Raw genomic sequence first — 17555 nt, forward strand, 5'->3', positions numbered from 1 at the left:
CTACATGGAGTTTTTGTTTCAGAAGCACGCATTTCAAACTTCAAAGAACAACCCCAAGGAAATACAAGCATGTAGAGGTCATTCTTGTCATGTATTTCCCCTTTGGGGAGATCTCTCCTTAGTTCTTGTCCGGACAGGAAGTGACACAGACAAAAAACATGCAGGTTTGTTAGAGTGAGAAACTGTTACAATTTCTCACATTTTTATTGCTGTTCAGGTTATTCTGTCCCAGTGAAGACGGATACAGACATAAAAAAGCGTAAAAAAATACTAATAGACTCTTGGAGGGACATAAAATTTTGAGAGAGTTTTTAACTCTTTCCCACGCGGCCGAAAATGTAGGAAATGTCGGTTGCAACGGAAATGGGATTGTTCAGAATAGGATTTTGTATTTGCAAAAAAAAAAGTTTTATGCGTAAACTATATTAAAAAAAGATGTGAAAATACTTTTTTAGGAGAAGTTTCAGGCAAGTTTATTATCTTGTGCTATTAACAGTAAGTAATTCAAATATTGGAAAATGTTCATGAAATTTTTATTTTTGTTTTGTTTTGTTTTCCTTGACATACATTTTTAAAGATCATTGGAGAGCTTCACATTGTCCCCATTTTCAATCAAGCTCCTCTGCTTTTCTTTTGCAGCTGTCCCTCTTTATGGTACGATGTAAAAAATTATTGTAAACATTGTGTTTAAATTCCAAAATTGTTTATATAGCACAATAAACTTTTCATCTAACCTCAACGTGATTGCATTTCCTTTTTTGCTGATAGGAGAAAGAAAATCATTTAACTAATTAATCAATAACAATTGATCCCTATTACTTTTAAATTCTCAATTCTATCTACTATTGAAGTATAACAAGTATTACTAATGCTCCAGTTTTGTAGTTTTCTATACATTTTGGGAAATACTTTTCAATTTTCATTGAATGGGAGTGCGCATTTGAACAGGGGTCAGGTACTTAAGGGATGTATTAGGATGGTGGCCCCAACTGGAGATCCTTCACTATTTAGACATTGATCAGAGTAGGATCTCCAGTTACTGGGACATGCTGGGTGTTATATACCCATCTGCTCCTCATTCAGACATTCATTTATAGCATCCTGAAAGTCTTCCAGCACTGACTGTGGCTCCAAGATGTTGTGACCAAATACCCAATGTACCAAGTGACCAAGAACCATAAGGAATGCTGGTGTTGGTCATCGTGGCATTCTTAGAAGGCGCCATCTTTACCATTGGCTCCATGAAAGACTTCAGTGAAGACAGTGATCCACGGCCATTGGATAGCCACTAATGGTGTAACCCTTGGACATTCTCTCCAGTAGCTGGCTTTGTGTGTGATGGCACATGTGTTGTGCAGTGTAGTTGGGTCTTAAAATCTTGTCCGTTACTAACACCCAACTTTCAATAATTAAAGCAGCACCATTGCACACATTGAGTGAACCACTTTCCATAGCTCACAGAAGTCTGTCTTTTCCATGAAAAGAATAGTTGCTCATATTTGTCCCCCAGGCCAAAGGTCCCCAGTCCTCTCTTATTCTTCAGTTGCAACTTTCAGCTTAGAATGGAGCCATTTTCTTAAATCTGCAGGCAAGTCTTAACAGATTAACATTTAGAGAAGTCATACAGAGTTGTCTACAGTGCATTCCAGTCTATCTTTGTCTAAACTGAACTGAACCAATTTACAAATTCTCTTTCCTCCCTTTGCCTTCTCATCTTTTTTTTTTTTTTTTTCATTAAATACCGGCAACTCACATAAAGAAGTACCAGCATGATGTTTGGCACTGAGCGCATCTGTAGCTAAGTAATGCACTTAGCATCATTACAAGCCCTAAATGCTCTCATTGAGGACACTAATTGCATTTTAAATTGGTTTGTTTTTCAGTTGAATAGGCCAGAATACATTGAAAGAAAGAGAAAATAAAGTGAGAAAGAAGTGAAAAAAAAATACAAAACACTAGTTTCCTCTATAAAAAAGCTCCCATTATTAGAAATTGCAACTTCGACTAAATAAGACAGTGTACAATGCAGTCCATGAACCGTTCGTGTGCCGCTCTCTTAGTCATTATCACTATAGTCGGAGTGGAATTGTTGCAGCCGATACAATGCTCAGGCTGGAGTTGTCCTAATGAAATGTTCAGCACAAGTGATGAACTTGTGAACACTTAGCTTCTGAATGTAAATTCTGGTAAATATGCCCATAAGCATTTGGAAATGAATTTGTGTAGTGTAACTGTCCACTGTAAAGGTTCTATTTTTCTTTCTTGTAAAAGCTTTGTAAAATGTGGCATTATATGTCCCTAATATTTATAAATGAAGCTTTATTTCTTCTTTAGTATTAGTATAATATTTATATTCTAAACAAATATTAAAGCTAAATAATTATAAACAGAAAATTATATATTAGAGTCAGTGTCAAGGGGTTTGTGTTAATGGCAAAAGCTCGAAACATTTCAGATATCATTCAAAATATATTAACTGGACACATCTGACCTGAGGATGACCCTCTTCTAATCAGCAATTGACCTGCTTCAGATTTTCCTTCTTTACTTGTCCTGGTGATCATTGTTTTTGGTAATGAATCCTATAGGCAATCCTGCAGGTTTAGGTTGACATAAACCATGAGATAAGAGGACACCTTCCAATAGTGGCATGTTTTTTGGTGGTAACAGTCAAAAGCAACCTTTTTTGACTTTCTTAACATGGGGGAACGCCTTGAAAAAACTTTCAGGCCTTCTGGGAACCCTTTCTATAACTACCATATCCGCTCCTCATACTTTAATAATGTGATGGCCAGACATTGTTGGCCAGTGGGAAAATGCCACTTAAGGCTACCTAAACACGTTGAACTTTTGTAGTTGGTAAGGATCTTTCACGATCCTTTCTAATGATAAAGTACTGAAAGATGCATGAACAATGTACATACAGCACCATTCTACTCTATAGAGAGGGAAGGACAGAGAACGTTTGTACTACGGCACCCTGCTGCGTTCTCTCCCCTTCACTTGTATTGCACTCGTTCGTCGTTCATGGATACACCAGGACAGATCCATGAACGATGTCAGACAGCCTCTGTACACATCAGATTCTCATTTCATACTAGCCCTGAAGTGAAAATCATCTGATGTGTATATGTAGCCCTAGAGAAAGCCAAATGGCACGAATTGCTCTTTGTTCAAGGAACCCCTAGCAACCTTTGGATGAACTCTTTTTGGTTGGGAAAGAATAGTATAAAGGCCTAATTAAGTACTATTTAGAATAAATGTTGATCAAAATTAATGATTACCAGCCCAATATCAGTTGATTGTTTAAAAACTTGCCCTAAATGTAAAAAAAAAGACGATTCACAATAATTCTCAGGTACTACAAGCGTTCCAGTCTGGTGAATATGTTCAGGCAGTTATAATATATTTCCGAATGTGTGTACAGATGTTGGTAGACATAGCACAAAGCCACGCATGCAAAGATGGTGGTTAGTTGACATATCCACAATGTCTTTATGATCATGTGTGTATACAGCACAATGGTCTGCTGAGCTCTCAGAATAAGCTTGTCATTACCTTGTGTATAGAATAATTCATTGTAATATTATTTGGTCAGGAACACTGGTTCGATCATAGCATATTTTACGTAGTATCTGTATGGAGCGTATGTTTTGATTTTACACAGACGTCCAAATAAATTTTAGCCTAAATCAGCTAAATAAGAACAAAAAATTTGCAAAATTTTGCAGTTTAGAAAGCACCATAGAGTAGGTATATTAGCATGACCTATGCTAGCATGCTGCAAAAATGGACCCTTGTCTCTGTATGGAAGCAGGGGCATATTCCCTACTAAGTCAGACATATGCCTGGCCAATCAGCAAAACGTCTTTACATTCTAATTGGATCACTATAGATCACATTATCAGTGGCCATATATTACCTCTACAAGGGTCATTATCTTCAGCATGTTAGCAGGGAGCAGGCTTTTCCACCCAAATGTTGCACACCTTTTCTTTTTATGCACCTAAATGTAATTAGCTATATTAAATGGAAAGCGGTAAGAGGTATTGGATGAAACAGCAAGGAGCTAAAAGCAAAAAGGAGGGTAAGTATAGCACTGAAAACTTAACTTACTTAACTTAAAACTTAAACTTATGATGGTCACCATAACACTAGAATTGGTATTGGGCTTTTTTTTGTTTATTCAACTTTACCTGACCTAAAAAACCATGGAGTGACAAATGTATTTTCAAATATGTATAGTTGTGCTTGCTATCGTAATATGAACATATTGATGTATAGTTCTCCATATAATGCATATTGCGTATATTGACTTATAATTTTAGCTTAATGTTTGTTTTTCTCTTGTTTCAGGAAGGAAGAAAATGATGGAATGGCTATAACCATGGATATCCTGGGAGACACATCAATATCTCCCTCCTATATGATCTTATTATTTTTAAATTTCTTTTTTAAATCATGCATTGGTATCCAAGGACCCTCACCGCAGATCTTCCAGTTTACACACCCGACATACAATGCCACTGTTTACGAAAATTCCGCTGCCCGGACGTACCTCAACAGTCAAACGAAAATTGGAATCAAGTTAGCCAACTTGTCTTGGGACATCAAATACAGGATCATGTCCGGAGATGAGGAAGGGTTTTTTAAAGCAGAAGAAGTTGTAATTGGAGATTTTTGTTTTTTAAGGATTCGAACAAAAGGTGGAAATTCGGCCATCCTGAATCGAGAAATTCAGGATAGCTATTTATTATCAATCAAAGCATCAGTGAGGGGTGAAGACTTAGAGGCTTGGACAAAAGTCAACATTCAGGTCTTAGATATGAATGATCTCAGACCTCTGTTTTCTCCGACAACCTACTCTGTTACAATTGCAGAAAGTACACCAATAAGGACTAGCATTGCACAAGTTACTGCCACAGATGCTGATATTGGATCCAATGGGGAATTTTATTACTATTTCAAGAACAAAGTTGATCTCTTCTCTGTTCATCCCACCAGTGGAGTTGTTTCATTAAGTGGACGTTTAAACTATGATGAGAAAAACCGGTATGACCTGGAAGTTTTGGCCGTAGATCGTGGGATGAAATTATATGGAAACAATGGTGTTAGCAGTACCGCCAAACTTTTTGTTCACATTGAACGTATTAATGAACATGCTCCCACAATCACTGTGGTCACTCACATTCCTTCCATGCTGGATGTGGATCCTTGTTATGCCATAATTACAGTTGATGACATAGATGAGGGTTCCAATGGAGACATTGAGTCTGTTACAATAGTGGCGGGAGATTCGTTGCAACAGTTTTCTTTGGTCAAAGAGGGCAAATGGATGAACGAGTATAAAATTAAACAAAAAAGTCCTATTGATTGGGAAGGTTTCCCATACGGTGTGAATCTGACGCTTCAGGCAAAAGATAAAGGGTCCCCTCAGAGGACTTCTGAAATGAAATATGTGCATATTGCCAGCCCTAAAAGGGAAAAGATGAAAGCCGAGTTTGAAAAAGATGTTTACGAGGTTACTGTCAGTGAGTTCTCCCCTCCTGGCGCTGTTGTTGCAGTAGTGAAGGTTCAGCCCATGACTGCATCTGTGGAATACAAAATTTCCGAGAGTGAAGATTCTGAGTATTTTAAAATTAATGCAAGAACAGGTCTCATCACCACTGCTCGACATCTAAACTCGGTTGGGAAAGATACTTATGAAATTGCAGTAGTACAAAAAGGAAGTGATATTAAAGCAAAAGTTATTATCAGGCTAGAAGATGCCAACGATCACATTCCACAGTTCCAGCAAACCTCGTATGAGTCATTTGTCAATGAAAGTGTTCCCATTGGAACTAGCATTTTAATGGTTTCTGCTTCTGATATGGATAAAGGGGAAAATGGTTATATCACTTATAGCATAGCTAGCTTAAATTCATTGCCTTTTGCTATAAACCAGTTTACGGGAACCATCAGCACCTCTGATGTTCTTGACTTTGAATCATCTCCTGAAAGTTACAGATTCATTGTGAGAGCTTCAGACTGGGGTTCCCCATATCGCCATGAGAGTGAAGTGAATGTAACTATTCACATAGGAAATGTTAATGATAATAAACCATTGTTTGAAAAGGTAGCTTGTCAAGGAGTCATCTCCTATGACTTTCCAACAGGTGGACATATCACAGCAGTCTCTGCCATTGATATAGATGAGTTAGAGCTTGTCAAGTATAAAATCATTTCTGGAAATGAGCTTGGATTTTTTTATTTGAATCCTGATTCAGGGGTTTTACAGCTTAAGAAATCTTTTATTAGTTCTGGTTTAAGAAACAGTAACTTTGCTCTTAAAATCACTGCTACTGATGGGGAATACTTTGCAGACCCCATGTTTGTTAACATAACCATTGTCCATGGAAAAGTGCCCTCAAAATATTTCGATTGTAAAGAAACAAGGGTTGCCCAGAAATTAGCAGAGAAGCTTCTCAAAAAGTCTAAAGCAAATGCCAAGCTTATTTATGAAGATAGCTTGTTTGACTACTATTCCGTAAACCGACAGCCACCCCAGTTTGACAAATCATTTCCTTCTGATGTATCGGTGAAGGAGGACCTTCCTGTGGGAACCTCTATTCTTAGAATTAAAGCTAGTGATCCAGATTCAGGGTTTAATGGAAAGGTACTTTACACAATTACAGATGGTAATATGAATAGCTGCTTTACTATTGACTTGGAATCAGGTCAACTTAGTGTTTTTATGCCCATGGACAGAGAAACAACTGATAAATATCTACTTAACATTACTGTTTATGACCTAGGCAATCCTCAGAGGTCCTCATGGCGATTGTTAACTATCCATGTAAATGATGCAAATGATAACAATCCTATCTTTCTCCAAGAAAGTTATTCAGCTAATGTCCTGGAAAGCACAAGCATAGGGACAGAGTTAATTCAAGTAGAAGCCAGGGATAAGGATCTTGGGCCAAATGGTGAAGTCACTTACTCTATTTTAACAGACACAAAAAAGTTTGCTATTAACAGCTCTACTGGAATAGTGTATGTAGCTGACCAATTGGACAGAGAGTCCATGTCCAACTACACCCTGAAAATTGAGGCAAGAGACAAAGCAGAAAATGGCCAGCAACTTTTTTCAGTGGTTAGTTTAAGGGTCTACTTAGATGATGTCAATGATTGTTCTCCAGTTTTCATCCCTGTTAGCTACACTGCAAGGGTGCTTGAAGACCTTCCAGTAGGTACTGTCATCTCTTGGCTTGAGACTCAAGACCCCGACCTTGGCCTAGGGGGTCAAGTTCGTTACTCGTTGGTCAATGACTACAATGGAAGATTTGAAATTGATAAAACCAGTGGAGCTATACGCCTAAACAAAGAGCTGGACTACGAAAAACAACAGTTTTACAACTTAACCGTAAGGGCTAAGGATAAGGGCCGTCCCGTCTCTCTTTCATCCGTCTCTTTTGTGGAAGTTGAAGTGGTGGATGTTAATGAAAATCTGCACACTCCATACTTTTCGGAGTTTGCTGTTACGGGATCTGTAAAAGAGAATTCACGTATCGGGACTAGTGTTTTACAAGTTTTGGCAAGAGATGAAGACAGTGGCCGTGATGGTGAAATACAGTACTCTATAAGAGATGGCAGTGGACTGGGAAGATTTAGCATTGACGAAGAAACTGGTAAGTGTATAAAAGTGAATTCATTTTATATCATTTTTATATTCATTTATGTATACAGTGAATGTGAAAATTATCTGCTAAACTGCAAAACTGTAAGCAATCTAGGCAATGTGAATATCTGTAATTATGTTAACACTAACCCCTAATTCCCTAATTGGGGCATAAAAAACAGCCATGCACCTAAATTGTACAAATAGCATATCTCTCGGTGCATGCAAATGTATTTTATATTATAACCAGGCTTTCTTAAAGGTGTTTACAGGACAAATGCACTGTGCACGCAAATGCACAAATGCAAATGCACTGTAAACCAAACATGCATTACAAATGCATCTTAGGTTTACGGAGTATGATCAACCAGCAGATGTTGTGTGGACAAAAACAATATTAATAGATCCACCTTCTGGTTATTTAGAGAGTACATGAAACAGAATCATTATTATTCCTTTATTAATTTAGCATTATGTTTCCCTAATCAGCCAAATTACTATATCAGTCTTGAAATAACTTTCAGGTCTTTTCAGGGAACCCTGCCAATATTTGTGATATGCTCATTGTACTTTAGCTTAGTGATCAGTGGGAAGAATGACTTTAAATAAAAAAAAGTAAATACAAAATTTTAAATAACTTTAAATAAAATAAGTAAAAAGGAAAAATACTTTATTATTATTGCTAAAACACAGTATTTATATAGCACCAACATATTACTCAACGCTGTACAAAGTCCATACTCATGTCACTAGCTGTCCCTCAAAGGGGCTCACAATCCAATGTACTTACCATAGTCATATGTCTTTATTATAGTCTACTGTAAGGACCATTTTGGGGGGAAACCAATAAACCTAACTGCATGTTTTAGGAATGTGGGAGGAAACCCACGCAACATGGGGAGAACCTGCAAACTCCATGCAGATTATGTCTTGGCTGAGATTTAAATCTGGGACCCAGTGCTGCAAATACCAGAGTGCTAACCTCTGCTAATTGCTCAAGGAACACCTAGCAGTCTCTGGAGGACCCTGGTTGAGAAACACTGATCTAGTTTATTGTCTTTGGAAATAAGCCTGAAAAAAAAATGTAAAAAAGTCTGTCAGCGTGCAGAAAAAAAAAAGATTTCGCCCACTGAGTCAGAACTAAAGCTCTCCAAATGAACCTAAAGGCCTTAAATACCTTTTATTGTGATGAAACTAAAATGCAATCAGTTGATGTAAATTAAAAAGTCAGATTGTGTTTTAATAATTATCTTTAATATTTCTTTTAAATGCCCTGTAACTATTGTTATTTTGTTTTTGTACATAAATGCCAGCTTCTTAAAGAAATGGTATCAAGAATATATCTTTAGCCTGCAGCAACCTAAAAACCACCACCACGTCTAAACTTAATTAGCAACAAACTGCTGGACTCTTCTAGGTGATATCCCCTTGAAACCATACTGCTTATTAGGAATACATTTTAAATATTTAATACAAATAGTTATATAGCACGTAAAAAAGTGCTTAGTATATTACATATTAATTATTTTGTCTGTACTGGAGTTCACCTAATAGCATACACCCTTCTAAAAGTCTTTGCAGCTTGTGAAAGTTCTTTGTTGCATATAAAGTCTTTTTCTGATTACACGTGGATTTCTTTTGATTTCAAGTTGCCTTTTGGATAATGTGCACATTGCCATTTTTTAAGTTGACTTACTTGGAAGCATGATGATAAAGCTGGGTCTGGAATAATTTTAATATCAAATATTCTTTCCCAGTGTTGGTAAGGAAGAATTGGGACTGATGAAAGGGAACGAAGAAGAGGTTAATAAGAAGAAAGTCTTCTAATGTTGGATTTTATTTGCTTCCAAGTTACCTCTTTTAAACAAGTTTAGCTACTAGAGAACTACTGTGCTGATTTATTTCTTTTCCCCCAACCCTGGCAACAAACATAAATTAACAAATTACACTTTTTTAAAAAATTATATTCTAGATTTAACCTTTGAATGCTTGTTTTTGGCCAGGCCAAGAAGTTCGGCTGAGTAAGCTTGATAGTTTGGACCGCTGCCCGCTAAGATATGTGTGAAAGCAATTTGGCAATATGATCTGTGATACTCTAAGTCATTAGTGGATTGCTATTGGCCCGGTGGCAGCTAAAACACCTCTGAATAATTAATCTTCTGCCTCGTTACTGAGAGAGAGTCACAGATTGAATTACTTTACACTGACAGGGCTGTTTATTTACGGTTTGTTTAGCTCATGTGCCCATTATGAAGTGCCCATCGATTTTAGGTTAAAGGTTTGCCACAAATCCAGATGTTGTCACAGGTTATTAGCCGAGGCAGTTAATGAAGGTCGGCGGTGTCTATGCATTATATCTTGTTTATGGTATTCTTAATAAACTTCACCAAGTACTATAGTGTGTGTTTATGACAGCCCCCTTGTACATGCCTTTATAAAAGAAAGATAGCTTCATCTTTATGAAAAAGGAAATATATATTTGGCATATCCATTCCTTTAAAGAAGAGCTTTACTGAAGAAACTGTGCCAAGAAAATGCAAGAAGAGGGCCTATAGACTGCAAGCAAAGGACTTATAGTCATAGTTTTGCTGTAGGTAACTTATCTTTTTCCTATTACTCACTTGCAGTGCTTTGTCCTGCACTGTGTCTCTGTATGAGAGCCGCCATATTAGAATAGGAGTAGGGCTTAGCATTCCATAAGAGAATTTTGCTCACCCCCTGAATGACTAATGGTCTGAGGGCCGATGAGCTAAAATTTCAGAAGCAGACAAGTTGCAGAAAGCTCAACTGCACAGAATAAATGAGGCAGAAGCAGGTATTATTAATATTATTATTATTATTATTATTATACAGTATTTATATAGCGCCATCATATTACGCAGCGCTGTACAAAGCCCATAGTCATGTCAGGTAGATCCTTGTATTGTAGGTTCTCAGATACAGCTGTATTTTACTGCAAGGAGAACAGTGATCAGCACCATATTGTTTGTGTTCTCCTTGCAGCTGACCATTCACCAGTTTGTGACCTTGTTTTGTTCTTTATCTCTGGGTTGAGGCGGCCATCTTGGTAGGCAGAGCTTTGCTTTCTCATGTCTGAGCCTCCAGCATGGAGAACAATGAGTTGCGCAGTAGTGACATCACCAAATCTTGCACCAAGTTTGGTGAGATGAGCCAGACATCGGATGGCTCATTGCATATTTTGTATTGTACTGGTAATTTAATCAATAAATAAATAGGAAAAGGTAATCAGAAATGAAAAGTTACTGATGTATTAGGTACGTTTGAAGTATGGCTGTAACTAAATAAACCTAAGGCTCAACTTTTGTTCCATTAGACTAAAGAATGGTTAGAGCCTATTTTTTGTCTGTGCCTATTTGTTGACTGCTACGTTCTAATCTTCTTTTTTGGTATCACATGAACAGCAGGAAAATTCCCCAAATAAGTGTAGAGAGTAGAGATATAAATAAAATCTAACAAATGTTAGATCTTCCCCACACTATTCCACAATAAATGGCTGAAGTTAGGCTTTACCAGCAGGAATAGAACTCTGCATAGACCAGAGGCAGTGCACATGTCTGGATGTGGTGCAGAAGGCGGCTGTCTGTCATGCTAACACCAATCTTTTGGCTCAGTTTGTGCACTCATTGCTGTTATTTTTTTTTCTCCTGGGTTATGAAGTTATTAAAATCCAGAACACAAATGTATTTGGAATCCCCCAGAAGATGAAAGTGTTAATCCTCCTTGGAAAACTCTTGTTGTAATAAATCTTTGCAGGCCTAGGGAGTTTAGTATAACTTGGAGTCTGGCTCAGCTGTGTTGGGATTAATTGCTATAGATAAGGTCTATGCACTGTTCAACTTCAAGGTAAAACCTGCACTTTCTCTTTCTTGGTGGCTTTAAAATGCTGTACAGCGAGGTGAAGTGAACCGTGATCTCCAAAATAACTATAGAAAGATTTATCCATCCTGCCACACAAAATAGGAGCAGTGAGATAGGTTATGAGGCAGATTTAATGTGAGATCCCAGCTTGATTCATAAATTCCTTTTTCAGCTGCACAAAAAAAACTTTTCTGTTATTAAACATACAGCTCTTCCCCGCAGGGTCTTCTGCTCCAGTGTCACCGTCTGTTTTTGTTTGTCATTTGCAACCCCTATTTAATGTACAGTTCTGCGTAATATGTTGGCGCTATATAATTTCTGTTTAATATTATTAATAATAATTTTATTACTGCTGGGCATGGATCGGCCAATGGGTGAGCTGAAGACGTAACCACCTTGGGTGTTTCAAGGAGTTTACTTCCAAATTCGTTGAACCCAAGACGGTCAGGTGTAAAAAGGGATATTGCTATTGATGTCAGATCAGAAAAATTAGAAGGGTATCGCCCTTTTGCAGTTCAGAAACAGCCCTCCAATTGCAAGAAATACTAAATGCTGGGCACATCTGAAATGTCTATGGCCAGATGCCCTTCGAACATCAGTGCTGCCATATTGGAACAGTTGGAAGATGGCAAAAGAGCTGAACATGTCTTTTCCCTTTGCATGCTTCTATCTATTAGTGGAAGGCCAGCCATTACCAGCTTGCTGCCAATCTAACCCCTGGTTCTGTTGCATAGAAAAAAATAGGCATTAGTGACAATAAGAGGGGCTCATTGGAAAATACATACACTCACCAAAAATATGGAAGTCATTGGGTCACTGCAGTAAAATTAGACAGAGTCTGTAGGAAATCAACAGCCCTGAGATGCAAAAATAGTATTTTACTGAAAAAAGGCAATTATGATACACAGAGTTTTAGCAAACTTATTATAATCCAGGTAGGATTTAGCTCTATCCTAATAATCATTTTAATAGCATGGTGTTCCCTTTGGAATGAAGAATATATTTTTGTAGCTAAATACTGATAATATTTAAAACAGTCTGCAAAGCTTACTAGGAACACTGAATAATAAAGTCTACTAAGCTAGAGTAGTTGCAGGTCTATAGCTAGGTCAATATAAAGACTGCTTTTATTCATATTTACAGCCCATTCACAGCTGCTCCTTTGTTTTATGTGCTGTAATATATTAAAAACAATTCGGTGGATTCTTCCCCCTCTCTCTCTTTTTGGTGCAATTATTGCTTTCAACACCGTCTTATAATAACCAGGACTGGTATCAAGTGAGACCCCCATTAATGGATGTGAACACGCTCAGAAAATACCTAAACTCTATACAGATGTTCCATACCTCAACAGCTCCAATCAGTCCGAAGGCCAGGTCTATGAATACAAATTCAGTAATGAATATTCCTGCCCGTCTAGGCAATCCTACTTAAAGGGTTCTGTGCGGTCTTTTGTACTGAAATTGTATCTCTTTAGTGGAGATCATGTGCAGTAATGTAGCTCTAAAAGTGTTGACATTTCAAATGCTATTGATGTGTCAGACACATTGGATGTTTCTGCTTTTCACTTTTTTTCTTCAACGCTTGAAATTGAAATGAGGTTGAAAAACTTATAATAAACCAAAACAAATGTGCAAGAAGAAATTCAATGAGTCGTAAATATTACTGAGACATTGGAGATGGTCATGGCCATAAAAATGAACCGTTGAAGAAGTTGTCAAGGAGGTAGAGGCAAGGATAAATACTATTTTAATTAAATAAATAATTGTGTTCTCTAATTTTACACATGATGATCGGTGAGGAATAAAGAACCACTGAAAGCTGAAAGCAATTTGAACAGGGACTAATTTATATGGATATTTTATTCTACCTGACCAGTAAAGAACATGGAAAAAACTTGGGTCAATTGAAATGACTGTAGATATCCTGGGGGCATAACAAGGGTAAATAAGTCCATATGTCCATGCTTTTTACTTGTGGAACAAGCGAAACCTTTGTGGGGATTTCAAATACCTTTATATCATGATAAATTAAATTGATATGTGCAGTGTTTTAGTGTCTTTGATTTGAACGCCTGAAGGCATATGCCGGTGCCCAGACATGTGCCATCTGTGGCTCTTGGAAGTGCCCAGTGCTGGTGACCTAGAATTCATTTCTAAAACAACAGCTCTAGTGAAAAAAAGAAAAAAATGCTTTTTGAGCAGTACAATGAAGCTTTATGTCTCATCGAACAATCTTTATGCAATCCCCTTTAGATTTACCAGATTTTTACAATATGACCTAATCCATCAAATTTACATCCAGTATGGCAGGATTTTTACTACCATTGGTATATTTAAGGAAACTTCTACAACCGAAACACGATGGTAGCTGCAGGAGCCATTCTTCCATGTTCATGCATTTGAGAATTGCTGTTCCTGAGCAGTTCATTTCATTAATGAGCAATTCATTTGTTTAATCCCTACACTGCTCAAGACTGTCCTTAGGTCAGCCATTTGTCTTTCAACTGGTGACGATACAGCTTAATGGATATTTTATGGGCTTGCTGGAAGTAGGAAACTTAACTTTTTGTTGTATGTTTATTAGGTGATCTGCTTCGCATCCAGTTTTTTTGTTTCTTTTTAATATTGAATATAAAAAACTGGCAAGTGGAGGCTTTTCTGTTGAATGAGGGTCCATCAGTGGCTTAGGTCTCAACCACATTGTGGTATGGTCAGCTTTAGATTTATACAACAACCTTACAAACTAATTTTTCAACCAGTATTTACTACATTTTCTTACCTTTATTGTAGTGTTCCCCAACCTTTTGGAGCTCACGGACCACTAAATGCACAGACCCCGTACCGTACATGTGCGGAGAGCCGTGTGTCACTCAAAGGGGAAGGAACTTCCCCCAGAGTGAAGTCATGATGCCAGAACACAACCTGCCCACCACCCTAAACCTGCTACCCAGCTGGTGCGCTCCCCCAGCGGGGTCCTTCCCCGACCCCGCTAAGGGGTGCCGCGGCCCTTCTGTTAGACAGCCTGGGCCATGGTTTGGGTTTTGGCGACCCCTGCTTTATTGGAAAAATATGTTGTCAGGACCTCAATATGACTCCAAATCATTTGCTTACTTTTTTTTTATTCTTTTTTTCAAAATAGGATTTGGTGAACAAAAATCTGTATTGTCACATCTACCAAGAATTATTTCAGTAGTTAAAAATTAGAGTTAATGAGGCAGAAAGACTAATCAGTGGAAGACATTAATCACAATTTTAGCAGGCAACAAAAAGGAACATTCCCTGAGGGCTATGTTTTAGGAAGAGGCAGCTTAAAAGGACCTTTTTCTAAAGTAATTTTGAAGAGAGGAGGAGTTACCATTGAAAGAAACTTGAAAGGAGCGGTCAGACAGATAGGAAGCAAACCAAGAGAGAGCAGTGTCACAGATACCAATGGAGCGCATGATTATTGTATGATTATGATTGTATGATTATTGTAGTGGTCCCCAACCTTTTGGAGCTCACGGACCACTAAATGCACAGACCCCGTACCGTACATGTGCGGAGAGCCGTGTGTCACTCAAAGGGGAAGAAACTTCCCCCAGAGTGACGTCATGATGCCAGAACACAACCTGCCCACCACCTTAAACCTGCTACCCAGCTGGTGCGCTCCCCCAGCGGGTTCCTTCCCCGACCCCGCTAAGGGGTGCCCCGGCCAGAGCCGCGGCCCACCTGTTAGACAGCCTGGGCCATGGTTTGGGTTTTGGCGACCCCTGCTTTATTGAAAAAATATGTTGTCAGGACCTCAACTTCTAAGGCTATTACCGCTAGTTTGAAGACTACCCATGGCTTTTTGACTATCATATGACTCCAAATCATTTGCTTACTTTATTTTATTCTTTTTTTCAAAATAGGATTTGGTGAACAAAAATCTGTATTGTCACATCTACCAATAATTATTTAACTAGTTAAAAATTAGAGTTAATGAGGCAGAAAGACTAATCAGTGGAAGACATTAATCACAATTTTAGCAGGCAACAAAAAGGAACATTCCCTGAGGTGGTAGATGCAGGGAACCTTTGCAGATATTTTGACAAAAAACTGTTTAAAATTTTAAAAATTTCAGTGTGAGTATTGTTGGTTTTTGTAGAGGGAGGGGAACAATATTGACACCATATATGGACCAAGTTCACTTTATGCTTTGGCATTTCTCGACATGAGGTCAACCATGGACAAATGTTCAAATGTCCATTATTTATTATTAAAAATCTAATCTGCTTACATAGATTTCAATTTCAATAGGTTATCTGTTAGAACATTCTGCCATTACATATTACTAGTAAATTGTTAATGCTAGCCAGGAATCATTCCTGCTAGGCAAGGTAAAAAAATCCCTCAATTTACTTTTCATGTGTTCAGATGTAACCAGATTTAACTAACCTTTTACAATGCTTTTTGACATGACTGCTTCTTGGCCACATGGTTGATGTAATTATGAGAATATGACAAGGCCAGTGCTCAAAATCAGACTTCAGGGCCATGATAAATGTCAAGCTACTAGCAATTTAGCTTGCAAGACAAATCAAAAAATAAAGAAATTAAACCAGAATTAAAACCAGAATCCATGTGATAAAAGAACCCTTTTTGTTGCTTAAATGCCAAATTCTCATAGTAACCTCCAATGCCCCTTTAAGCTGTCCGTATAGATGCAGCACATAACGATGCCATGGAGAAGACTAATTGCTGTTTTGTACACAGCCCAGCTATGTCTTAAAATGTTGAATAACAAGGCACGGCTTTCTCGTTAGAAGGAGACCAAAGTGATTTGCAGTGTAATTAACTTTGATGATTAATGCCACTTACTGTCAGATAGTTGGTGAAACTTATTTATTTTCCAGCCTAGAGAATCATGAAAGCATTAGAGATACAAGGCTGCAGAGCCTCCAGGGTACGCAAATATGACCTGCACACCTACCCAGATCTCAGAAGATCTTTAGTTCTCACACTTAGGAGGACCTACAGTACCTTGTAACTATGACTGGTATTGTCACAAGCTTATTTACACACCGGACGCACTCTGTCAATTCAACAATAAGGATATTGAAGGAGAAATTTAAATTCTTGGTCCACCATTTCCGTTGTCAAGGCCCAGTAGTCTTTATTACTGAATCAACATGAACTTTACAAAAGATGCGATTCAAGTGAATTTAATGTGTACAAACTTTAAATCTAATTTTAGGAATGTCTGACATCATATATCTCTGTATATTGTTTTTTTTCCCCCAACATTATCCATTCTGCTTCAGGTTCAAGTCTAGGAGTCAGTGGAAGCCATGCTGTGTATGTCCCATGATCATTGCCTTACAGGCCAAATGCTCTTTTATATCTATTTATATTGTCTGTCCCATCCATTTGCTTTAGTCCATTGAATGGTGATCATTAATTCAGCACCTACCAAAAAAATTGCCAACCAATTCTTATGGCAAAAATATTTTGTGAAAACCAATGGTTGGTCAACTTTCTTTGGCTGGGAATGACGCTATTGCCATGGCCCCATCATCAGAACCTTTCCCGACAATCTGACTTTTTTAAACTTTGATTTCATGTTGCAAAAAGGCTCAAAGGGGGACCAAAGAATTGGTGAAAAACCATCACTATATTCTAAGTTTATTCAAAATGATCACCTTTAAATACTCTGCATACATCCAAACTTTTTGAGCTAGGAAAGAAGAAACTTTAGACTAAAAGTATGTATGCAAATGGCACACTCTTGCCATGCCCATTTTTTTGTGAAGCATAAAAATGATGAATGTGCAAAAAATGCAACAAGTGCTTTTTCTACACCTATGTGTCCTATATAGTCCCTTTTTCCAAATACCAAATGAAATGATTTATAGGCTAGATTATGGTTTAGTGCAAAATAACACATTGTAATAGTTAAATAAGACATTTTCTGTAGATATTTATAAAAGAAGGACGACTGGGGAAGAAAGAGGGAATAACTATTCCTTTTAAGTGCTGGGTAGTCAGTGTCAATTGTT

At 37.7% G+C, this 17555-nt stretch overlaps 1 protein-coding gene across 1 annotated transcript in view; it reads left to right on the plus strand.

Annotated features, from left to right (window-relative positions):
• Window positions 1–17555, plus strand: part of FAT3 (FAT atypical cadherin 3) — a gene marked incomplete in the record, with an annotated part of 408024 nt that overhangs the window by 130253 nt on the left and 260216 nt on the right. Inside the window, 1 exon segment of the mRNA XM_072402567.1 lies at window positions 4357–7667. Within this exon segment, the coding sequence (XP_072258668.1) occupies window positions 4376–7667 (3292 nt within the window).

Source organism: Pyxicephalus adspersus, chromosome 1, assembly GCF_032062135.1.
Source record: "Pyxicephalus adspersus chromosome 1, UCB_Pads_2.0, whole genome shotgun sequence".
Taxonomy (NCBI): domain Eukaryota; kingdom Metazoa; phylum Chordata; class Amphibia; order Anura; family Pyxicephalidae; genus Pyxicephalus; species Pyxicephalus adspersus.